The 25,274-nt window shown below is 54.3% G+C and overlaps 1 protein-coding gene across 1 annotated transcript in view; it reads right to left on the reverse strand.

Moving 5' to 3' along the window:
- Nucleotides 1–25,274, reverse strand: part of ITGA1 (integrin subunit alpha 1) — a 150,682-nt gene that overhangs the window by 41,435 nt on the left and 83,973 nt on the right. The window contains exons 7-13 of the mRNA XM_045839909.1: nucleotides 22,297–22,445; nucleotides 18,610–18,760; nucleotides 13,615–13,780; nucleotides 9,939–10,012; nucleotides 9,090–9,234; nucleotides 2,257–2,399; nucleotides 847–990 (exon numbers count right to left, since the gene is read on the reverse strand). Of these exons, the coding sequence (XP_045695865.1) occupies nucleotides 847–990; nucleotides 2,257–2,399; nucleotides 9,090–9,234; nucleotides 9,939–10,012; nucleotides 13,615–13,780; nucleotides 18,610–18,760; nucleotides 22,297–22,445 (972 nt within the window). The remainder of the gene's footprint in view (nucleotides 1–846; nucleotides 991–2,256; nucleotides 2,400–9,089; nucleotides 9,235–9,938; nucleotides 10,013–13,614; nucleotides 13,781–18,609; nucleotides 18,761–22,296; nucleotides 22,446–25,274) is intronic.

Raw genomic sequence — 25,274 nt, forward strand, 5'->3', positions numbered from 1 at the left:
CAATTCACGTCACTATCCTTTCTTAGTACAATGTTGTGCTTTTCTTTGAAAAGTCTTGGGTGGAAATGGGAGGGAGGTGGGGAGGGATGGGTGGGTGGGCTGGAATTTGAGTAAAGGGCAGAAAACTGTACTTGGACAATGATTAAAATAAAAAAAAGTAAAGAAAAAAGAAAAGAAAAGTCTCTACCTGTTCAAAAGCCAACTTTCCCCAAACCTCTCTAGAGTGAGAAAAGCCGAAAGCTCAGGAAAGGCCAGGAAGTACGAGCAACCGTGGGCAGGAACACGGTTTCCCAGGAAAAGGAGAGAAAGAGTACAGGGCACAGAAAAGTTGATGGGACCCTCCACAAACAAACAAACAAACAAACACACCTCTTCCAATGCAGAAATGGAGAATGATTTCACCTAACAAAGAATGTCCGAAGTCAGGGGAGGAAACGGAATCTCACTCCAGGCCAGTGAAGTGTCCAAAGACCTCGGTGGTTTGCTGAAACTGTCCGCTGTCAGTGCCTTAAACTTCCCTGCCCACCCCCCCAAGCCTGCCCCCGCCCCCAGCCCCCCCCGCAGGCCTGTGCGGTCACTGCCGCGCTCCGGGCCGGAGCTCAAGGATGGCTGCCCGTGACTTGACTTCGCAGTTCAGTGAGGTGCACAGTGGTCTTTATCCTACACACTCTGTTTAAAAAGAATAGTTCCCATTCTCGAAGCAGAAAACATCCACTGGCTCGAAGTACTGTATTAGAACTCCCGAAATCTTCTTTGCTTCTTTTTGCAAAGTGAGTGAAAAGTTAGAGACTACGTTCTCGGTCTGAAATTCAAAGAAGGGAAGAGACTCCCCGGCGGGCCCCTTACCTGGTCCACAGAGTACACGTACACCTTCCCTTGCTCCTCCTTCTCCGCGCCCATGAACGTGGGCGCGCCGACCAGCAGGATGTCGGTGTTCGAGTCTCTGTCGACGTCGACCGTCGTCAGGACGCTGCCGAAGTAGGAGCCGATCTGGGACACAAACACACCCAACCGGCCCCGTGGGCCTCAGAGGTTCTCGAGGAAGCGGAAACCCTGCGTTTCCTTCCCCTGCACCAGCCCAGGCGAGCCTGGGAGACTCAGGTGGCAGAGCACACGAGCGACAGAGACGGGTGCCACCTGGAGCTCTTGGCTGGCTCTCGCGTGAGGGTGATGGCTCGTGCCACCCCTCCCTGGGGAGGGGCAGCTGTTAGAGACTCCACAGCTTAAAAGAAATGATTCCCTTCAGAATCATCCACGCCCCCCACCCAACACACCTTTCTTCTCCACAAATCAGAGAAGATCGGTAACACTGCAGTGACTTTCTTTTACAGGACATGAAATGAGATAAGCCAGAGAAGGCGTTTGGAAGCGCTTTGGTGCGTGTTTACACGCAGCGGTGTGAGCACCGGCACCAGCACATGTCTCGGGGGGGGGGGGGCGACGGGTACGGGGACCCTAGGGCGGCACGTCTCACCCGGGAGTAGACACCGTCTGATGAGAAGCTCCCCGGTCCCCACGCTACAAACGATTTCCAGTGACCTCCAGGAGCGAAGGCTCACTCCCCCACCTGTCACTGACCGCCTCACACCGTCCGGGCCCACGTTCTTCCCAATCGGCTTTCTCACGGCTCCTCCTTCCTGCTCACCTCCCGGCTTTCCTCCTAGACCCCCTGGGTTTCGTCTCCCAGGGAGTCTAAGACCTCCTGCACCCGCCTGAGCCGAAAACCATCTTCCCGCCTTCCGAGCGTACAGTGGGAGTCACGGCCAACCCTACTTCCTGAGGTTTGCTCTCTCTCTCTTTTTAAAATATTTATCCATGTGTGCTTTTTAAGATTTTATTTATTTATTTTTAGAGAGGGAAGGGAAGGAAAGAGAGAGAGAGGAATATCAATGTGTGCTTGCTGGGGGCTGTGGCCTGCAATCCAGGCATGTGCCCTGACTGGGAATCGAACTTGAGATGCTTTAGTTTGCAGCCTGCGCTCAATCCACTGGGCTATGCCAGCCGGGGTGCTCTCTCTTTTCTTGTACTCAGGTTTGTACCCCAGTATCTGTGTCTGCTCTCTCTGCATCTTCGCTACACCCCCATCCAACCAAAGTCATCCAGCAGCTGAAGACCCAGGAACCTACCCCCATTCCGTTCTCAGCTGAGGTGGAATGGGGGGTTACTGGTTTTCTTTTCAGTTAGGGAATACACACTTAAGTTCAATGTACACGGAGTAAGAATGGATTAATTCACAACAATAATGGCCCAGCTTACCTGCTCTCCGTGGAGGGTCTGGAGAATCTGGATGTCCCCACCTTCCATGCGGTAGATGACCACCTGGCCCGTGTGGTTGTACCGGGGCTGGCCCGCGATGTACAGCACGTCTCCGGGGACGGTGGCGGAGGTGACTGTGTACCCTGCCACAGGAGAGATGCCAGATGTGTGCACGGCCCCTTCCCGTCCGCACCCACTAAAGCAAGGGCCACTTCAGATGGCTGGGGGAATCACCTCTGTGTTATTACACGGACTTCCTTATTTTTAAAAAACAAACGTCTGTATGTTGAACACAGATAAGTTTGTTTTGGTAGAAGCTTTGAATGTGCTCTCTGATTAACTACCACAAGTGTTTTGTCCTAAAAAGGTATTTTTCCCCCAACCTCAGTTTTCCTTTATTTAAAGGCACAGATAATACAACAAAGAGGACGGGGAAAAGAAAATAAACTCACTACATAATAAATCAGTCCTATCTCATCTGAACACGTGTGTCTCTGTGCTACAGAAATTAATAATGTTATATAGTTGGCATCATAGCAAATGTAAGGCTTTCCTGTGCAGTGGCCTAGGTTTTAAATTATAATTTTAAATGCTTGAAGTGATCTCTCTGAGTAAAAGCTTAAAGGCTCGCATTTACACTACAGGACTGTTCCCTGATGGCATGGTAAAATTCAGGTGTTTTTAACTTTTTGGTATTACACGTAAGCCTTGGAAAGACAGCTTTCAATATTCAACTTTTTTTCTTTCTTTTGTATTTTTTTGGTGGTAAATTTTAACGACTAGCTTACCGGATCAAAATATTAATGGTTCTTTGGCAAATTGTTTCCAGAACATTTGTACTAATTCCACGAACAACTAGTAAAGGAGAGAAGAGTTTTCGTCAAACTCTTCCAAACACGATGTATCATTACTAGTATCTATTTGTGGATATTCTAAAATATGCTCAACATAATCTAATAGAAGGAACTTGCTGTGGTTTTAATCTGCATTTGTTTGATTAAAAGGGAGGGCGGCCCAGGCCGGGCAGCTCAGCTGGTTAGAGTGTTGCCCCGGTTCGCCAAGGTTGCGGGTCCGATGTTAGGACACAGGCAGGGGTCAGCCAATGAATGCATCGGTAAGTGCAACAGCAAATGGAGGTCTCTCTCTCCCTCTTAAAAATCAATACATTAACTGCTTGAACAGCTTTTCATGTTTCATCATTCCTCCTTTGAATTGGGCTTTCATGCCCTTTAGAATTTTAAATTGAATCTTTAAAACAAATTATGATTTATTTCTGAGCGAAGAATTCGATGTGCTCTTTGTGTCTCTAGAGAACAGAGCTAATCAATAAACAAAAATGACCACCAGCAGATGTCAGCTGTGCAGAGGAAGACGTGTTCTAATCACAGGAGTGGAAAGCAGACTAATTTTGAAAATGTCCCAGAACAGTATTTCTCACTGGGAAAAAGATTATATTGATAATTTACCTACCAAGTATCTCACCGTAAGGTAATAGTTGCACTCTCTTCCAGGATTTTGATAAAGAAACAGGTTTTTGTACCGAAGTGTGCCTTATGCTCACAAGTGCTACAGAAACATGGTTCCTTGGGCCTATTTTCCTCATGAATACTTTTCTCACGTTATTTCTTCATCCTCCTTTGAGCATCTAAAAGTTACTACACCTAATAAACTATTCTTCTTCAAACTGTAATGTGCCCTATTTTCATGTCACTGACTAGAATATTGCTTGAAAGTAACACTGTAGGGTCCTGTCTACACACGAATCAAACGGAGAAGAAGAAGGAGGGAACCCCGCTGGAGTGCGCGGTGCTGCTCTGCGGAGAAATACCCAGCGGAAGCGAGGTGAGTGGGTGTGGGTTAGGGTTAGGGTTAGGGTTAGGGTTGAGGGGTTAGGGTTAGGGTTGGGGCTAGGGTTAGGGTTAGGGCTAGGGTTAGGGTTAGAGTTAGGGTTGGGGCTGGGGCTAGGGTTAGGGTTAGGGTTGGGGTTGAGGGGTTAGGGTTAGGGCTAGGGTTAGGGTTGAGGGGTTAGGATTAGGGGTTAGGGTTGAGGGGTTAGGGTTAGGGGTTAGGGTTAGAGTTAGGGTTAGGGTTAGAGTTAGAGTTAGGGTTAGGGTTAGGGCTAGGGTTAGGGCTAGGGTTAGGGTTAGGGTTAGAGTTAGGGTTAGGGTTGGGGTTAGGGTTGGGGTTGAGGGTTTAGGGTTAGGGCGAGGGTTAGGGTTGAGGGGTTAGGGTTAGGGGTTAGGGTTAGGGTTGAGGGCTTAGGGTTAGGGTTGAGGGGTTAGGGTTAGGGTTAGAGTTAGGTTTAGGGTTAGGTCTAGGGTTAGGGTTGAGGGGTTAAGGTTAGGGGTTAGGGTTAGGGTTAGGACACCCTGCCCCCTCCACTTCTTTTTATTTTCAGAATGAGAAATGCCGACCAATGAAAAAGAACGTTTACAAGCAAGTGGAGAACTATGTTTGCGGAAAGAACGTGGGGCTGAGTGCGCGCTCGTGGCGCCAACAGATGGTTGCCGCTCGGTAAGGAGGGCCGTTTACCAGCCGGGACCTTCGCGGGGACCTTGGCGGGGACAGTCCCTGGTGGTCAGGGGGCTACTGGCTGCAGCTGGGCCGGCGAGCGACAACGTGGAGGCCCAGGGCAGGGCCGGTTTGGTGGAAGGAAGATAATTACAACAAGCACGCTCACTCCTGCTCTGGGAGAAAGGAAAGCACAGAACGAAAGGACCGCGGATGCAGAGTATAGGGCCCGCCCTCCGCCCTCATCCAACCCCGGGGAGGCGGGCTGGGACTCTCGCGTCTCCCACGATGAGGGATCAGCGCACCAGTGGGGGCGGGGGGGGGGCGAGGCCGGGAACAGGCTCCTGCCGGATTTCTCACCATTACAACCCCTCGCTAAGTGCGTTTGGGGACGAGCCAGTTAGTCCCTGGGTCACCGCAAGCTGGGCCCTGGCCGGCCCCTGAGCCACGGTCAGCAGCTCCTGCTCCTCCACTTTCTGATGTTGGTTGGGGGGGGGGACGGGTTAGCGGAACGTTGGCCTCTTCGCTCCCCCGTCATCCCTCCCCGGTCATCCCGACGGCTTGCAGCCCCATAGATCCCAGCCGCCCGCTGAGACTCTTCTCCATTCGTCACCCGCTCCAGGAAACCCCTTAAAAGCCTCATTTCAGATTTAGAATGATATTTTGGAGACAAAAATAGCTACTTTTCTCCCCCGCCCTCCTTCCTGGGCGCTTTTCTGTTGTGAAGGAAATCTTACATGGATGCGCATTCAGCTTCATCTTGGCAACATGTTTTGGGCGCTAACCTGTGCCTAAGCTAACGGAACGATTTCCTGAAACGGAAGAAACCTCACGGGAGCACGGGGTGGACCACACACTCTCCAGCGCTCTGTGTGAGCAGAAAGGAATCATGTACCAAAATGCTCTGGTCGGGAATGAAGCTTCTCTTAGTTTTTCCTCGCTGGCTGAGGTGGCTTCAGGTTGTGAACTCTCTTAGTCTGCTGTACGCCGCCATTCACCCGAGCTTTCCAAGAATAACAGATGGAGGATTCTTTAAGAATATTTGCTTTTGAAGAACCCAGTCACATAACGACAGCACAGAGTACCGGAAACACTGCAGCGTTATCATGAAAGTGGTGGGTGCCCTTCCCGCGTGACGATGCCGCACACACCCGGGTGGACTCCTTCCAGGTCTGTCTGGGCGTTCGCGCACACCCCAGCACTGACTCGTCGTGGTGTGGAGACAGCTACTGTTCGTCTTACGGGCCATACACAGGCACTGGTTTTCCGTTGCTGTGGCGACAAATGACCGCAGACTGGGCGGCCGAACGCCTCTCAAATGTATCATCTTACGACGAAGCGAAAAGTCTGCCTGGGCCGACACCGAGGTTTGGGTGGGGGGAACGCATTTCTTTGCTCTCCTGGCTCCTGGGGACCACCAGGTGGTCTGCTGATCTCAGAGCCAACAACGACATCGCGGTCTCCAGCCATTTCCCTTGTCCTGGCTCCCTGCGGGCACGCCCCGAAGACAGTCTCCGAGAGGAAGAGCCCGTGGGACTGGCCTGCACCTGGCCAGGTAACCCAGGGCAAGGTCTTTGTCTCAAAGTCCTTAACGTGATCACATCTGCAACGTCCCTTTTGCCATAAAAGGTCTGGGTCCGGGGATTAGGACATGAACCTTGGGGGGTCGTCAGTCTGCCGACCACAATACTCGTAAGAGGGGTGTTTATTATGCAACATCCCATGATAGTAAAGCAATAGACAACACCTAGTGAGTGTTTGCAATCTGTCAGGCACGAAAGTAATCAACTTAGAGGTGTCGATTAATACTCCTAACAATCCAAAGGATATATATGTACCTATAACTATTGTACACATACAGGAGTTATTTCCATATTAGAAATCAGCAAATTGAAGTTCTGAGGAATAAAGTAGTTTTCCTAAATTCCTAGCCAGGGGCAGAGTCAGAAAGCAACCCCGAGTCCCTGTGACCTCACGGCGTCTCCGACTGCCCCCCAGGGCCCTCGCCCCTGTTGGTCCTTGCTGTCACAGGAGCAGCGGCTTCATAACCTTCACTTTCACGGGCACGTGCCGTTCTGTCGGGTGCATTCGCCGTTCACTGAGCTAGTCCCGCACTTCCCGACACCGAGGACCCACTGTTTGCCTGTCACCATAGACACCAGTTCAAGGAAGACCATGGCTCAGCGGCTGCTCTTAAATAACTGAGTGTTTTCATAGGTGAGCGCCTCGGAGGGAAAGCTCCGGTCGATGTGGCGCGAACACGTGTATGGCTCTGCCGCACGCTGCCCGCCGGCCTTCCCGAAGGGTTATGCTAATTCCTGCGCCGCCCTTCCACGTGAGGACGAGTGTCCCACGGTTCTTCCAGCGAGGACGGGAAGGAGCCTCAGGTTTCCCTGGTCCTCAATGGCAAGGCATCTCCCATGAAACAGCCCCATGGGGTCTGAGAACACAAAGGACCCCCGGAAGCCGTCTGGTCTCGGCTCCTGCCGACCGTCCGGTGTTCCGCGATGCGGTGCGTGTCACACCAGCGCTGGTTGTTTGGTTCGCTGTCTGGCACCGCTCACCCCAAAACGTAGCTTCTTCAGCCAAGGGACAGATGCGCCTTAGTTGGCTGCTTGTCCTCTACCCTAACTGCGGGCACTTGTTATTTTTGGTGCCTCTGAGCAGCCCAGGGCCAGGCGTTCTGCAGAGTGACGTGAACACGGGAGTAAGAACCGAGAGCCCGGCGTGCTGGCCTCAGGTTGCCTCAGGGCGCTGCGACACCGTCTCCCTGTTCCTCAGTCTCTCACTTCGGAAAATCACGGGTTCACTGGGCGCCCTTTCAGACCTCCTTGAACTCCGTATGAATCGGAAGCCTAGCTGCCCCGTGTCACACCGCAGTCCTCCCCTCCGTTCAGTGACACGCTGGGGCGCACTTGGCTTTCTAATAACCATTTTCCTCGAGTTTTGGGGGGAGAGGGATGGGCAGAAGGCGTTTGCTTCCAGATCTGTGACCTTTAGATAATCTTCCAAAGACAGAGTTTGGCATTTTCTTTTGTAACGCGTGATGCTTAGGACAATGCATGGGTACGGGAGCTGCTCCCCGACCAGGCCAGAAGCTGACGGGACTTTAATGAGAAACAGACTAGGCCTTCACGAATGCATTTCAGTATGTCTTAGGGGTTTGCGCACTCACAGTATAGCTGCTGCTTACCATTCTGTGTTTTTCTTTATCTTAAAAACCTCAGGATTCTATTCTTTTTAACTTTTGTTGCCTTTATGGCTTTAATGTGTGCCCTTGAATCAGGAGATGCATGAACCCACCAGTAAAATACCCGTTACCCTCCTTCTGAGATGGGAAGAAACTGGGAGAAAGAAAAAGACTCACTTCCAGGACAGAAAAGCACCAGAGAGGAATGCCAGCATGCTAAGATACCAGCACCAAAAAAAAAAAAAAGAAAGAAAGAAAAGGTATTTGTTTCCATACCTCTGCGGCCCAGCACCAAGAACCATGCCTGGGGCAAAAAAGAAACTTCCAAAATATTTGCTGAGTGAGTGAAGAGCAGGGGAATCAAACCTTGAGGGTGGTGCTTGTCATCCTCCGCTCTTCCAGCTGTCGCTGAGACCAGTTAGCGACACAAGAGGCCAGGTACCCCACCCCCCCCGCCCCGGACACAGCCCCTGCCCGGCGCCGACCCCAGTGAGTGAGGGCGGACACCCCCTCCTCAGCCCAGGCAAGCGTCTGGGAGAGGGGCTGAGGTCGCACCACTGGGTGCAGCTTCGGTGTCTGCCTTGTTGGACAGAGCCACGGAGCAAGCAGCCACGTAGCAAAACGATTAGAATTTCCTTTACAAACAAAAGCTGACAGAGGACGTCTGAGGGACTGTGGGTAGGCAGCAGGAACATACTGTGCACTTAAAGACTGGTTCAGAGAGGGAATGTTACGCTCAGTGTTTTTCTCGCAATGAAGCACGCGTCTGATTTTTAGGGTACCAGCTGGCTCAAGGTTTCCTTTCCTAGCCTCCCCTACTGTCCCCCAGGAAGGAGACTGAAACCCAAGAGAAGGCCAGCCCAGGGCGGCCTCCGAAAGGGCACTGCCCGCCTCAGGCACCTGCTGCACCCGACGCCCTTCCGAGAAGGAAGGGCTCCCGCACTCCGTGGCTTCGACTCCGGCTGCTCGGCGACCCCGAGACTCACTCTCACAGGCCCCGCAAGGCCGCTGACTCTTGGCAGGGCTCTGTGTACACGGTGCGAAGCAGGCCAGCACAGACTTGAGCAGACGATGCTGAAAGCAAGACCAAATGGAAACCCGGTAACCTGCTACCGATGGCTGCCGACCTTACCTAGGTAGGAGGCGAGCGGCTCCTTCTTCCTGGCGGACTCCGCGTTGAAGGTGGCGTTGTGGGGGATGATGATCCGGCCAGCTCTCTGCATGACCACCGTCCCGTTCCAGTCATAGGCTCCCACCGCGCCCAGCATGACCCACTCCTGACCGGGAAGGAGAAACGCTGACATTGCACCAGAGCAGCAGGTGCAAACCCTTACACAGCACGGACCGCGTGACGGGACGGGAACCCCTCGAAGTGCTGTGGGCACAGCGACTCGCTTCACCCTCACGACGACCGTGGGGGCTGGACGCCGTCATCCATCACCACATGCACGTGACAGAAGGAGGCGCGGAGGCCGGTGAGTGTCCTGCCCCGGGCTCGACGGCACAGTAGTGCCCCGAAATGCCCTTGTGCCCCCGCAGGGACCCCGGTGCCTTCCCTCCCACCAGCTACAAAGGAAAACCCTTGAAGATGTGAACACTGAGAAAAAGACACATTCAGTATCATTAACAAATGTTTTTTTAAATGAAGTATTTCACTTAGCCAGACGGAATCGCTACATAAGGTGGACCTCAAACCCGGATTCACAATTATTACCAAGTAGCAGCTGGGCAGGAGAATGTGTTTTCCAACTGGGACCCTTGTGGATGCCATCTGCCTCCTTGGAGCAGACGTGTCCCCACGGTCTGAGTGACCGCTCAGGCCACAGACCACAAGCTGCGCGTGTAATGCCCACGCCTGGGTACTGGTTTGGGGAGGGAACCTCAGAAAATAGGTATCTCATATTCCTGAAACATCTTCGTGAACCATCTTTTGTTTTCTTGAAACGAAGGAAGCTATTCCATTTTCAGGCGGTCCACGTACCTGTGAGTAGTGCGCGCTGAAGCCGGTCTGCGACATCTCCATCTCGAACGAAGCGGCGGACTGGTCGGCCGTGGCTGCAGCGTGGGAAAGGAAACGCCCGTCAGCACGCTGCCCACTCGAGGGAGACGGGGACCCCGTCCGGCCGCGGTCCTCGCCAACCACAGCCCTGACATCTTTAGGGCGGTTTTCGGCCACGCGTCTCTCAGGCGAGAACCCCTAGGCCGGGCTGGAGAGGGGGTGGCTCTGCGGGGGGCGGGGGGCTCGCCTCTGCTCACGTGCTGGGGTTCTCGCTGTGTCCTCACACACTCGTGTGCTCGACCCCACCGGGTGAGAGCGGGGGGCCCTGTAGTTGGGATCCTGTGGCCCTGGGAGCTCTCCTGGGACATTAGCCCAGACTTGCCTGGCGCCTCCGGGCCAGGGCGCTCCATTCCCATTGGAAAGGGGCCTCTCGCTTCCACCGGCCCCGCCCGTGCGTCTGGCCAGAGATCCTCTCAGAATCCCGCGGTTGATGGAGGTGGTGCGGATGCTGGGCTCGCATTTGCTCTAATTTCTGGCTGCGGATCTCGCTGACAGATGAGGAGGGGCTTTGTGACAGGGCTCTGGGCCACATGCCACTCACAATCATATATATATATATATATGTTCCATTTCCATTTTGGAGTTCTTCACTGAAAGCAGAGCTAATCCTGAGTACTCCATGGAAGTGTCCTCCTCTCAAACATCCCCCACCCCAAAGCCACCGCCTCCTGAGGGGACCGAGGGGACACTGATTTAGTGGCTTTATGTAGGGAGTTACTGATTTATTTGGCCTTGTAGATAAGTTAAAAATAGAGCATATTTTCAGACTATCGGTCTGCCCCTGCACTGAGGCATCAGATTCATCAAATCTGTGGAATCAAACTTACTTACTAGTTATTTCCTGGCATGAATTTGTTAACGAGCCCATCTGTGAGTGCCTTTTTCATAGGACAGGCTTCAGTGGGGAAATCGAGCAAGCATTCAAATATATCATTTAATCTTGTGAATGAATTCCCTCTCATTGAAATGACTGAGAGGCACTTTAACTTTAATTGGAAACTTTACGTTCACAGTACTTGGAGGTGCCTCCTCACTGATCTTTGCCAGATTGATTATAAGAAGGCCATATATTTTTTTGCAAATGATACCTCGGACAGGGTCTGATCTCCAAAATATATAAAGAACTCACACAACTCCACTCCAGGAAGACAAACAATCCAATTAAAAAATGGGCAAAGGACCTGAATGGACACTTCCCGAAAGAAGACATACGGAGGGCCCAGAGACATATGAAAGGATGCTCAGCATCACTAGGCGTCAGAGATGCAAATTGAAACCACAATGAGATACCACTTCACACCAGTCAGAATGGCCGTCATAAACACATCAACAAACAACAAGTGTTGGAGAGGTTGTGGAGAAAAGGGGTGCCTACTGCACTGCTGGTGGGACTGCAGACTGGTACAACCACTATGGAAAGCAGTGTGGAACTTCCTCAGAAAACTAAAAATGGAGCTGCCTTTTGACCTGGCAATTCCACTGTAGGACTATATCCTAAGAACTATGAAACACCAATCCAAAAGAACCTTTGCACCCCAATGTTCATAGCAGCACAATTTACAATAGCCAAGTGCTGGAAGCAACCTAGATGCCCATCAGTAAATGAGTGGATCAAAAAACTGTGGTACATTTACACGATGGAATTCTATGCAGCAGAAAGAAAGAAGGCGCTCCTACCCTCTGTGACAGCATGGATGGAACTGGAAAACATTATGCTAAGTGAAATAAGCCTGGCAGTGAAAGACAAACACCATATGATCTCACCTATAAGTGGAACCTAAACAACAGAACAAACAAGCAAGCAAAATATAACCAGAGACATTGAAATAAAGAACAAACTGACAGTAACCAGAGGGGAGGGGAGTGGGATGATGGGGGAAAATAGGGGACGTGTCATCAAGGAACACGTGTAAAGGACACGTCCCACGGACAAAGCCAAAGGGGGTAGGCATGGTAGGGGGAAGATGGAGATAACTGTACTTGAACTACAATTTAAAAAAGGAGAGAGAGAGAGAGAGAGAGAGAGAGAGAGAGAGAGAGAGAGAGAGAGAGAGAACGCCAGCCCTTTCCCGGGCTGCTGTTCTGCTGGTAGCTGGGGATGGCCTGTAGATCCCCATCACGTCTACACGGGACTTTCTACAGACCGCTTGCGATCCAGGCATGAAACCAACATGGTGAGTCTCGACCAGCATTTTTTTTTAATTGAAAGAGAAGAGGATAGAAGGGAAGGGATGGGAAAATACCAGAGTGCCTTGCATATAATAAAGGTTATTTTGTGAGATTTTGTGGGTGCCCTGGGTCACAGAACAAACTCTGTTATCGTGGGTCTGTGTCAGAAACAGTTTGAGGGCCACTGCTCTAAATTAGTTCCTTCCCTCTCTGCACATTTTAACTCCCTGTCACCGCCTCCTGCCTTTCCCTCGCCACCGGGTGCTCAGAACGGTCCTCGTTTTCTGAGTCCCGGCCGTCCCGCTCCATCTCCAGGTTTCCCACTCTCAGTGCAGAGCGGGGAGACGAGAGCACGCCTCCAGATGTCCGTGTGTAAGGTACAACTTTCTGTCTAAGGGCTTCTTTCCCGTCCTTCCGTGTGTCCTCACGAGGGCAGACACACCCGGATCAGGATGCAGTCCGTGCTGGCGGCTCACCCTGGGCGAGGAAGGCAGCTTGTCCTCGGACTGTCCAGGCGATCAGAGAATGTGCAGGAAAACAGAGACTTTTCCAGTTTGCCTGACATAACAGTGGTGAAAACTTCTCTTCTGTCAGGAAGGATCTAGTTCCGCAGTCAGCGGTTACCTGCCACCGTGTCCCTAGGGCCCTGACTCGTCATCCTGGATGACAAAGCAAAGACAAAGTCTACATAGAAGTGACACGACTTAGATGAATGCAGGGAGGTGGCGCCTCACAGCCCGGGCTCGAGGCAGCGTCCCGGGAAGACCTCGCAAAGGGGCGAGGAGCGAATGGGAGAAAAGAAACGAACAAAGAGGTCACCGCACAAGAGCAGACCCACAGACACCCCAAAGGAAAAATGACAATGACAAAACTTGGACAAGCATCTCCATTTTGTGACCACTGGTTAGAAATCATGGTTTCTTTTTTTTTAATCTTTTTTTTAATCTTTTTTAAAAGATTTATTTATTTTATTTTTTAGAGAGGGAAGGGAGGGAGAAAGAGAGAGAGAGGGGCATAAATGTGCGGTTGCTGGGGGCCATGGCCTGCAACCCGGGCATGTGCCCTGACTGGGAATCGAACCTGCGACACTTTGGCTCTCAGCCTGCGCCCAATCCACTGAGCTACACCAGCTAGGTAGAAACCATGGTTTCTAACGTTTTTGTCCCCGTGGGTCTCCCTGCCCATCGCCTCCACTGGCGCTCACGTCAGCACTGCCTGTCCCCGACACACACAGCTCCCCGCAGACCCCACTCTGGGCAAGCCTGCCGTCTGTCTGGGCGACAGATTCCCAGGAAAGGACAGTGTTCCACGCTGGCCACTGAGCACAGCAAACATGCGTCAGCCACGTGGTGGGAACTGACGTCGAAGCCCCGTTACCACGCGTTCGGGCCGCAGGCGGAACGTGCAGAACAAGGGGACACGGCCGCACCTTCCAGGGCAAATATCCTCTCTCCCAGGGCCTCCACGATGGTGACGAGCGCCAGTTCGTCGGAGACGTTGAAGAAGTGCTTCTCCGTGGGCTCACTCGCGATGGACTTGATCTCCTCCACGAACGCCTCGGTGCTTAGGTTCCCTCGGCTGTAGCTGCCCAGGATCTAGGATGCAACAGAGAAGGCAAGAACATATTTTAAATGCTATGCACTAAACAAGGATCTCAAGCATCTTGTCGGTAAACAAGAGGTGGTTTAGTATCTTAGCATAACGCGATTTTCATGGACTTCCACCTTCTTGGGAGAATAATGACCAGAACACATAGACTCTTTAATACTAACTGTTGCATACGATAGTTGGTATGGGAGAATTTAAGGGCGATCCTGTACATTCGTGAAAGTCTCCTCTTTTGTACTCCCGTGTACTCGTTGATTAACAGCCGCGTCTCTGAGATCTGACGGTTCAAAAGTAATGGTATGGTTTCTGAGTGTCTCTCCATGTCGCATTAGGCTGGCCAGTGACATCACTGTTTGCTGGCAGAGCAATTGAGTTAGCAAGTGAGTTGCTTGACCTTGAACTGGCAGTTCTTCCTGAACATCTCACCGAGGGGCAGTCTAATACATGTATATTTTAAACAGATACTAGACTCAGAAGCAATCTCACTTGGCAATCTGGAAAATGAGCAATCGAGACTTCCTGTTTGAAGCCCAGCGCTGCGGGTTGGGACATCTATTTTCACAGAGGAGGGAGGCAGGGATGCTCTGTTATGGTTAACTGCAATTGTTTAGATATCCTAGGAGGCTTTCTCAAGCGTGGTTTATTTTCTAAAGTAAGGCTTATTGAGATGTAATTTGTATGCAGTGAAATCCACCCTGTGTCGGTATCTGATTTGGGGTCTTGGCGAACCTCTCCTGTGCGGCTCCGCCACACCGGGGAGCAGGACACGCCCATCGCCCCGAAGTTCCCTCTTCTCCGCCGCAGCCCGTCCTCCTCTCCCCCAAACGGGTCAAGTTCAGTGGGGAAAACGCCCAGACGATACACTTAAACAATAAATACGGAGCTTATAAATGAAATACGGGAGTACGTGTTTTGAAGAAAATGTTAAGAGAAGAGAATTTCTGTGAATTACTGGGACTTGCATCCAGCTGGAACGACTCTGCGTTACAGGATAAACACAAAAACAGAGAGAAATGCATTTTGGTCCTGCACCCAAGGGTCTCCGGTAGCTTGGAAAAACATCATCTCCCACGAATGGGAAGAGACACACGACGACCCACAAATCACTCCCATCTCCCTAATGGCGAGTGTGCCAAGGCCAGGCACTGGGCGTCCTGCTGACGTGACCCCGAAACCCAGACTCAGAGCTGGAGGCCCCTCGAGGCGGATCCATCAAAGGTAAAGTGTTCACTTCACGTCCGGGTGGAGCGGTGCCTTTTCTCTGCCAGTGCGTGAACTTCTGAGATACTTCCCGCTCCTCCCGTTTCCATGTGACTGCTCTGGGCAGGTGATCCTGTCCCGTGCGGGCACAGTCCCGGCCAGTGTCCCTGAAGGTGAGAGTCTGAACATAAAACGGGCCTTTGCCGGTGGTGTCTGATGTCCCCGAGTGACAGACTAGGGACCAGGGACCAGAGTGTCCGAGGCAGTCCAGGACTCGCACCAAGCCTGACCGTTTAATGGGAAATGTTGGCCAGGCTCTCACAGACACGGCTGATCCTTTTAGTCGTCGGTCCGGTTTGGGCACTCTGGGCCCGCCCCCAGCTCTGCGGCATTGGAGATCCCACGGTGGGTAGGAAACAGTGGGGTCAGAGGAACTTTCCAACTGATAACCGCTGGTCCCCGCGGCAGACCGGCTCCTGAGCGGCGTGCGCGGGTCTCGAGAAACGCGTCAGACCTTCCGTGGGACCGCGCCAGGCAGGGAGTGCAATCCCTGTCCCATCACCTGGTCTGGCACAAACGAAAAGCACACAGCATCCACCGGGGAGAAGAAATAGGAGTTGGGAAAACAACAAGTAGTTACTGCTAGCGTGAAATTTCCTCACGCGTTTTTATTCATACCATTTCGAAGAGCAATTTGATAATACATAATTCATCGATTAAGATGGGAAAGGAACTCATGCTTTCATGGTTCTCCAGGAAGATGAATGCAATTATGGGACCTCTCGGGGACCCGAGGCGAGGCAGAGTTTGACGAGTGAACCAGGGGCCCAACGAACAGAAACATAGTGAAGTGACAGCAAGAAATGCCGAGCGTGTAGCCAGGTACACTGTAAATAAAGGCGATGGAAGATGCGCTTACAATTACAGAGTCACCCACGGATAGCTACTTCCTTCCCAGTGAAGTTTCCCTGAGGTGTTCATGCCTCGGACGGTTCACTCGGTCCATGGCCTGACTCTGCGACACCTGGGGTGCTAGACTACGCCCTCTGGGGCAAGCTGAACAAACGATAGCCCCACCTTTGGCACCCAGTTGTCGGGGGCAGGGTGGGCACCCCTGGCTGTGCCCACTGAAGAGACCAGCCGTAGACCCTCCGCGTGGGTGGTATCCCCGAGTGAAGGCCGGGGGGGTACGGAATCGTCTCAACCGTGGGAGACATGGAAGTAGTTACAACACCGGAGAGGCAATAATGAACATTAAGTGCCAAAGGATAATTCACGGCAGTAAAACAAGGGTAAAGAGAAACCGATTTGCTTTATTCGATCTCCTTCTCCACGTGAAAAAGCAAACGGTGCAGTGAAAGCTGGTCACTGCGCGCAGCCCAGGGGAGGGCTGGAAACGCGGGCTGGACGCAGCCGTGAAGGCCCTGCAGCTGACCGTAGGTTTGCTGTCTGGGGGGTGGGGGGGGGCATCTCGGAAGGTTTCTCGGCGAGGAGGTAACATGATCCACCTCTGAGATTCCTGCTAGCTCTAAAACACTGATGTTATTATTTCGTGCTCGCAGCCTCCTTGAGATAAGGATCCTTAGGACAAAAACGCTGACTGGCCCGTCCCTGTGCTGGGTGCTTTTACAGTCCTTATCTCTGTGATTCTTTACCCGAGACGGAGGAGGAGAGGCAACTGACCCCATGGGACAGATAAAGAAGCTGCAGCTCAGGGCGTTCAGTGACTGACCCACTGTCGCGCAGCCAGCACAGGGCAAAGGCAGAAGGACAGCCCAGGGCTTTCCGACTCCAGGGCACAGTGTCCTCTGCCCTTCCCTACCCTCCTCTTCCTCCTCCTCACCACTCCCAGACTCTGCCGTGAGTCTGGTGCACAGTCCGTGCACACAGGCCCCTGGGGGCTGGGGAAGGGGGCAGACCTGCGTTTCCGGGGGGGGCTCTGCCACGAAAGGGCGCTTACTTACTCCCCGACTTCTACCTCTGTGTCGCCTTAGCAGCTCCAGGGCCACAGGGAAGTCCCTGCCGATGTCCCCGGCCTCGAGTGGGGCTCCCTGGGTTGTTAAGGGTAATGGTGCGGGCTGCTTGCTGCCTGCATTGTGCCCCTAAGCTGGCACCCCTGTAGATGTGGGTAGAAACTGGGGTGAGGTGGGCAGACTGTGGGCTCTTTGGGAGTGGGGACAGGGGAGCACAGTCCCAGCACCGCCCAGACATCTGGGCAGCAGCAAAGAGAAACTGGGGGGCATGGGGCTTGGGGCTGGAAGCAGGGGTCTCCCGGTCAGTGAGGTGGTCTGGTGGGGGCAGTCGGGAGACTTGGCCGTGTGGTCTGCGGCCCTGGGGGCTGTGGCCCCGTGCCTTCCTTGTCCATGAAAGGGGGAAATGAAAGCTCCCCCGGTGGTGGGGGGTGGGTGCCAGGAGGGACAGGGGAGGAGGTAAGTAGGAAACAGACATGAAACAACCATGGCGAGGCACAGAGTGCGGGGCAAGCAGGATCCGACTTATCTTCCGTGTCTGAAAGGTCTCTTTTCCGGAAGGCCCTTCACCATGGGGTGACAGCAGAAAATGAAGTCACGTGGTTTCACGGAACTATCAGGAGTTGGTTTAGAAAAAAATCGCCAATGAGAGACATGACGTGTTCCGACAGTCTCTCCCTCTGCACGTGCTCCTCGGGAGACGGACACCGCCCGTGGAGAATGGGGGGGCCCCGTGTCAGTGCAGGTGGGCTCACGGGGCGCACGCGGGCCTTTCTGGGTCACGCTCTCTCCGTCACCACTGGCAGGCTGGGCGGTCCCCGGGAACCAAGGGAATGTCTCCCCTGGTCCCTCCGCCCTTCTCGTCCAGCTTACGTGCGGTTGCAGGGAACGCACGTGCTGGCCGCTTCCCCTTGGGCTGCACGGCGGGGGGTGGGCCGTGGAGTGGACTGGGCCCCGCACCGAGGGCACGAGCGACTACACCAGCGTCTCCCGATTCCTCCCAGCCCGGCAGTCCCGTCCGGAGGCGGCGTGCACAGAGGGGCCCCCACGACTTTGGGGCCCCCAAGAAAGCCCTCCTGTAGCGGGGACTTCTCCCATGTCGCAGGGTAGACTGTCCAGGGAGGACAGAAACTTGGGTGGCCCGATGTGTCCTTCCTGCCACTCAAAGGGCTGTGGGTGTGGAAACATCACCTTTGACGTTTAGAGATTATTGTAAGGGGCAAGCCCTGATTTCTCATCCTCCCAAATTGTGGGAAGAATTTTTAGTCAGCAGGCAATGCTCATTTGTTACCTAGCGTGTCTTCAGTTCCTTTCCATCCTCCCTCCCTCCCTTCTTTTTCCCCTCCTGCTTTCCCATCCTCCTTTTTCCTTCTTGTGGTTTTCTCCCCACTCTCTCCGTCTTTCCTCGTGTCCTTCCTTCCTTGGCTTCAGTGCCCATGTGTCCGGTCTGTGGCCTGGCACTGCGCTGGGCGCCCAGGACCCGGGGAGGGGGGTACCAGCCTGGACCCTGACTCCACAGAGCTCCCCTGCAGGGGGCGGCGCCTCCTCCCGACCTCGTTTCTGCGGCTTCCTGCCTGCCCCGCACCCCGAGCCGCCGCCGCCACACCCCACACCCGGAGTCCGAGAGCGTGGGGCCGTGCACTTACGGCGATGGAGAACCGCTGGATGCCGTCGTCCTCGCAGTCCTGGATGACCCGGCTCAGTCGGTGGTTGTCGTGAGACTCGCCATCAGTCACGATGACCATGACCTTTTTAACCCCTCTCCGGGCGCCCCGGGCTTCCGTGAAAGCCTCTTTCCTGAAACAGACAATGGAGAAGCCAATAAAGCATCATCCCCCCTGCATCCCCCCCCAGAACGGGAGGCAGGGCGAGGAACAGAGTAGGGGCACATGCCCAGGGAGCCCTGGGCTCTCCCTCCGAGGTCAACACTGACACCCGCGGTCCAGCCCGGGAGGCACGATGACCGCTACTTGCCCCAGTTTGAGGGTGATTCCAGAAGGCGGGGAGCTCCCCGTTGGCTAACCGCCACCTGTCCCAGGCTCACGGCAGGGAGGCCTCACTCCTGGGACCCTTGGAAGGGAGGGCGTGGCGGGAGCAGATCCCGGCCTTAGAGCAGGTGGGGTCCCACACACTCTCCCAGCCTCGCTCTCTAAATCCCCCTTCTCCTCCTCGACGGGCCTGTTTCTTCTGCTTCAGGCCACGGCCTGGGCTTCAGTCTTTCCCCCCGCCCCTGCCCCACACCTGCTCTGACAGGCGGAGAGCAGCTGGGCGACGCGCTGAGCGGGGAGGCGAGACGGGAGATAGAAGACCGTGTGTGCGGCTGTGCGTGCTGGGAGGTGCGCCCGGGGGCGGGAGGATGGAGGCGGGGACAGGGACGAAGGCTGCAGGTGGAGGAGGGAGGACCCCGTGGCAGGAGCGGGCGGTAGGGCCGAGGGGGGCGGGATGGGCAGCGAGAGATCTGCCGGGGGTCAGGGCGCAGGCCCCGGGGCGGGTGCACACAGGTGGCAGGAGAGGGAGGCAAGTGCGTCGCTGACAATGTCTGTGGGTCCTGTCGTCGACACACACACGTGCTCTCACACACCCTTTATCTCTCTCTCTCAACCACGTTCTTTTATTCGGCTCACTTTCCTCTCTCGGGGGTCTTGGAAGAAAAGAGCGTATTTTATTTAGGACTGAAATCATAAAAGGGTTTTTATAGAATGTTTTTCATATTTCGGTGTAGAAGGCAGCCGTCCTTGTACTGAGTGGTTCGTTTAAACACTCTGCCCTGGTCTTGAGGAGAAACAGGCTCAGTGTGGGGGGTGCCAAAGAAACCTGGCCCCCACGGCAGCCTCGCAGACGGCGTGCCCCACGCACAGCCTCCCCGCGGGCGCACGGCCTCCCCGCGGGCGCACAGTGTGGGCACAGCGGCGGCGGTCTCTGCTGAGCGGGGAGAGAGGAGCCCGGCGAGGGGAGCAGGGGGTTCACCTCTGATGACCTTCCCTGTCAAGGAGTGTGGCGGCTAGTACCATCCGTCTGGGTTCTGTCTGATGCATACATAACACTTTGCTGTACCTTTTTTTACGTTTTAAATTTTTTCCTAACATTTTCAAGAGAAAAAAACATATGAGAAAAATGTTGATCATGGGGAACCCTGTGTCTCGGCCCTCCATGCTACCCAAACAGACCTCCTTACACGCACCAGCAGAGGAGGAGACGGGTTAAAGGCTAGTATTCAAATGAAGTCCAATAGAAAGGTCACGAAATTCAGTCCTTTTTGCAGTTTCAATTCCTTAGAGGGTCGCCGAAACCTCCGGGTTCTCTTGAGGATCAAGGCCACACAGAGCAAACCTCAGCCAGCTGAGGGAGATGGTAAAGGGCCGTCCCTAGGGGGCTTGTCCCTAGGGGGCTTGTCCCTAGGGGGCTTGTCCCTAGGGGGCTTGTCCCTAGGGGGCGTGTCCCAGGGGGCGTGTCCCAGGGGGCGTGTCCCTAGGGGGCGTGTCCCCAGCGCGGGCTCCCGGTAATGTAGGGGTCGCTGCCGCCTGACTCCCGGTCTGCCCTTTCTGTTCCAGTTGTCTCCAGCACATTGCCTTGGACCCCCAAAGACCGTGATCTTTCCAGCGATCTTTGTTTACATGACACAGAGACCTCCTCTCAGGCTTTGCAACAGGAGAAACCTCCCGGGAGAATCCTTTCCTTTGGGATAAGAGAATCAAGTCCTCATGGTGAGGCATGCGGCCCTATTGAAAAGAAAGACTATTGGGGATAGGGGTCCAGGGACACGAAAATATTTTGAACTGGGAGATGGTGAAATGGGAAGTAAAGGATTCTAGAAAAATAAAAAAATAGTGTTTGACACTGGCCCTACCTGAGAGCAACGAACAGTCACCAGAAATGTGCTCACACGTGAAAAGCTAACGTGCAAGAAGACTACGCAGCCATATCACACGGCGTTTTAATTGTGTACAAAGGTCCACAGCCTCTGAGTCCCACCGCGGGTCCCGCGGAGGGACACGTGGGCAAAACCACCCGGGGACTGGCATGCGGGGCGGCATTTACGCAGGAGCGCACGCTGCCTGCCGGAATGCTCCGCCAGCGCGTCTCGCAGATGAATATTCATTCTTCGGCGGCTGCCTCTGGGAAAGGCCCCGCTCCCCGCGGGCTCGGAGCCTCCAAAGGGCGCTTTGATCGGCTCTGCGTGTGCGGTCACACGGAGTCGGCACCAGGAGGGGCGCGCTCAGCGCAGCGAGACGCGGGTGCACACGGGCGACCCTCCGGGCAGGTAAATGCAAATCACCCCGTCGGTTTGCAGTTATTTTCTCTCGGGCCCATGTAACTAGAACCACATGTTTTTCTACCGTGTAGGAGTCTGAAGCTGCACGTGAAATCAAGCATTTTTGAAGAGCCCACCCCTTCTTTGGAGGACCTATGTTGCCTGTTTTAAGCCCCTTAAAGCACGGGGCTCGTCTGGGAGGTGTAGGGAAGGCACAGGCGACCGGCTCTGGAGCGCTGAGCCACTTTACGGAAGCGCCCTCAACACGCTGAACTGTTTACGAGGCGAGCCGTGATTTGCATATTGTTTACTTTTCGTTCAGAAGCGTACTGGCTCCAACAGGGACCAAAGCGATCCACAGCAAGAGCTGAGAGCTGAATGAAATCAGAAAAAAAATGCGGAAAAAAAGAGGCTCCATTTCTGCACCACAAGGAAAGGACCTCCAGCCACTGGTGGCCACGCACCCTGCGGGGAGGGGACTGCAAAAGGGAGGGACGGAGGCGGCCTGGGGAAGGCCAGAAAGAAGACAGTGCGAGCATCGCAAGTGAAATCCTTTCCACTCCTTTCTGTCTTCGCACTGACAATGATTTCCAGTGAGGCAGTTTGGAATTCGGCCTTTTGAGAGCTCTTGTTTGAGATCCTTCATAACCCCCAATCAGGCACGCTAAAATTACAGACACACTAAAATATAAATATATATATTGAGTAGCTGTGGACTAACCATTTTTTTAAGATGAAAAATCCTAGAAGCTGAAAACAGAATGAAGGGAAAAGATAATCACTCATATTATGTCTTCATCCCCAAAAACATGATGCAGTAGAATACCATGATTTTTGACCGATTTCCCATCAAATAAACCCGTGGAATTACAGGAAAGATAATACGGTCTCACGGGGTGGTGAGACCATATTGTAGAAAAACTTGGTTCTTCAACCGTTAGCTAATTGGCTGAACCCAGCTTTACACAAGACGGCTTTAAATATTCCCGAGGTAAAGGCGCTACCCACGCGGCAGAGGGCTGCGTCGTGAGCAGCCGTTTCTGTGCAGACTTTGACTCCGGGCGGCCTTTTGAACACGCACCTGGCGGTGTCTATCCCGAGGGCTGTTTTGGTCTGGCGGCCGCCTCTCTGGACGATTTTGTTGGCGGCGACGAGTACTTCCTCCGTTGACGAGTAGGTGCTGAGGTTGAACTCGTGGGTGACGTTTTCTCCGTACTGCACGATTCCAACCTGAAACACCGAACCACTGTGAGTTACCGATCTAGCAACATATGCCCCGTTCCAAGTCTGATCGGCTTACACGTGCAGATCAGAGGTGAACACCTGAATCTCTCAGAGGAGTTTAAAGGTCTATGAGGACACAACTCCTGCCAGTGTGACAGCAGTGTAACTACTGGCGGACACTCGTGGCCTGAAGAACAAAAACACAAGTGCTGCTGCTAAACCCCTTGAATGGCCGGTTTATCCCTTCAGCCGTTTTTTGCTGCAGACCGTGGGGGCCGTGGGGTGGGGGCAGGGCACCCCGACGGGCTCTGCGCTCACGTTCACGGTGCTGCCAGACTGGAAGACAGAGACCCAGCACATGACCCTTCACATCCACGGAAAAGCTGTCGCCAGCAAGTACGACCGACCTAGGGCCCGAATTTAAAATAGGACTCAGGGAAGGGCGGGCAGAAGTGGTATTCCAGTGGAGACCTCGCTTGGTGCCAGGAGACCTGCCCTGGATGGTGGCTGAGGGGCAGGGGGAGGCCCTCGGGGGGGACTGTGCACGGGAAGGAGCGGAGGCCGGGAAGAGGGAGCACGCCCAGGAGCAGAAAGACGGCCCGTGAGCCCAGAGCAGGACATGCGGGCAGAGCGGGGTTTGAGCAGCCTGGCCGCGCCAGCAGGGTCATGGGGGGCGCGGGCGCACGCCTGCCGCATGCTGCCTGTGGCTTGGCCGTGGCCTCTCGCAGATCAGCCTTCTCCCATCCCCTTTTCTTGTTCTGTCTGCCCCCTCTCCCTGCCGCCTTCCTTCTTCCGCTCTTTCCCACAGATCTGATGATAGTACGGGCGGAGCCCCCACAGGGTCAGACGGTAAAGACAGTCCTGCACCCCCAGGTGTGATTCCCCCTGGGCCATAGCCCCCCCGCCCCCGCCCCAGAGACACCCATTTCTCTTATTCCTTTTCCACGCCCTTCTTCAAAGGCGGATGTGAAGCAGCCAACCAGTGTCATTAAGGGGAGTCCGGCAGGTGCGATGCTGTCTTTGTGCACGTGCATGTCCAGTGGAAATGCAAGTGGAATGGTTTCGTTCCTCAGACAACCGTCACGCCTGATCTGGGGTGCCAGGCAAGCACACGCTGCTGGGGGAGTGAACTGCTCATCCATCCAGGACGCCGCACAGAGCTGGGGTTGTTTCCCTTTCCTTTGCTTTCATGTGATCAGGCAGGAGGCCGCAGAACCCTGAGAACTGTCACTCTCGTCGTGACTCTTGGACATCCTACCGCTCGGGCGAACGCGCCGAACGCCCCAGTCTCTCGTTTCTCTGACTCCCTGAGCCTCGGTAATCTTTTCCTCCAGCTCACCTGGGTGCTCCCACTCCCAAGGTCGTGCCACTGACCTTGTCATCTGGAAAAGCCGCAGCACCTCAGTCTCAATGTCCAGTGTTCTCTCCCCCCTCTGACCATTGCCTTCAGCTACTCACCTCGTATGACCCATTCGCTCCTTGACCGCAGCAAGATTTCCACGTATTTTAGATCCTGCCATTTTTTTTTGTGCCCAGCCTAGACGCCATGGCCCGCCACCATAATCACTTACTTGCAAACGTTTAACTCTTTTAACCTTGTTTTCCCTCCATTAACTCACTTGGCTGACTTCCAACTGCGGCTCGGGCTCAGTATCCCCTTCGCTGCGCATGCTCCTGGGACACGCTGTCCCAGACCAACCCCCTACCACCTGTGGGCCAGCCTCACTTCCAGGTTCGGCCCGTGGACCTCAAGCCTGGCACTGCCCCGCAGTCCCACTACTATTTACTAACGACCGCACCGTGCTCTCACGTACTGAGTTCAATCAAATGCCAGCCATAGGCTGTGTCCTCCTCGGGGGGAGAGAGTGTCAGGCTCACACATGGGGAGGAGGTCACATGAGACGCGGGGGAAGTCACGCCAACCCCACGAGGCTGCTTTGCACCGTCTGCTTTCCACGGGTACTTTCTAGTCCTACAGAACGTATCACGAGTGACTAGGTCATCTGGCAAGTCGTCTTCGCCCCAGGAAGAGCGAAAACCGTGTAACACCTTGGTAAGCTGGCAGCCAGTGCTCCGTGTCTCATCCGCCTCCCTGCCTGTTCATCTGCCGTCTGTGTGACAGTTATCTCAGTCCCATCAGCTTCTTCTTTGTAAGTATTAAAGTGTAAGAGAACTCACGATGGCCCGTTCCCTCACCCTTTCTTTAGACGTGGCTTCTAGCCACTCTCCCTGAGGCTGTTTCCAATGAACGCCCTGGGGCCGCCAGAGCTGCTGTGCCCCCACGGCTCAAAGAGACAGAAGTGCCTGGAAGTTCGCCCCCTCCCCGCCCCGGCCCCGCCTCCCGGGCCATGCTGGGCGCCCCTTCCAGGTCAGGCTGCGCCTGGACCTCCCCTGCCGGCACGCCGGTCTCTGTGCTCTGGCGCCACCCGGCCGGCTGCCCCAGCTCCTTCCTACTTTCTCGTGGAAGCACTGCCGTGTCAAATTGCCATCGCTTGGCCCCTTCTCCCAGGGGTTGCTTCCAGCTTCCGTCTCCACCCCGTGCTTCCCCGTCAGTCCAGGCCGGACGTCACGGCCTTGACCCTGGACCCTGGCAGCGGCTGGTGTCTCCTCCGCTGACCTCGCTCTCGCCCTCGGTCACCCCTCTCTCTCCTCAGATCCTTCTACTCAGATGAACGGGAGATCGCCCGTCCTGAAGTTCTCTCATCACGTGACTTCTTTGTGCAAAAAAATGCCAACAGCTCCTCATTGCCTACACCAATGACTCTGAAGTACGCATTTAAAGAGAACTTTTATTCTATTGCAAATAGAGAACAGATCACCCTTCAAGCTGCCCCT

Source organism: Phyllostomus hastatus, unplaced genomic scaffold, assembly GCF_019186645.2.
Source record: "Phyllostomus hastatus isolate PE091 unplaced genomic scaffold, TTU_PhHast_1.1 phas_contig_329, whole genome shotgun sequence".
Taxonomy (NCBI): Eukaryota; Metazoa; Chordata; class Mammalia; order Chiroptera; family Phyllostomidae; genus Phyllostomus; species Phyllostomus hastatus.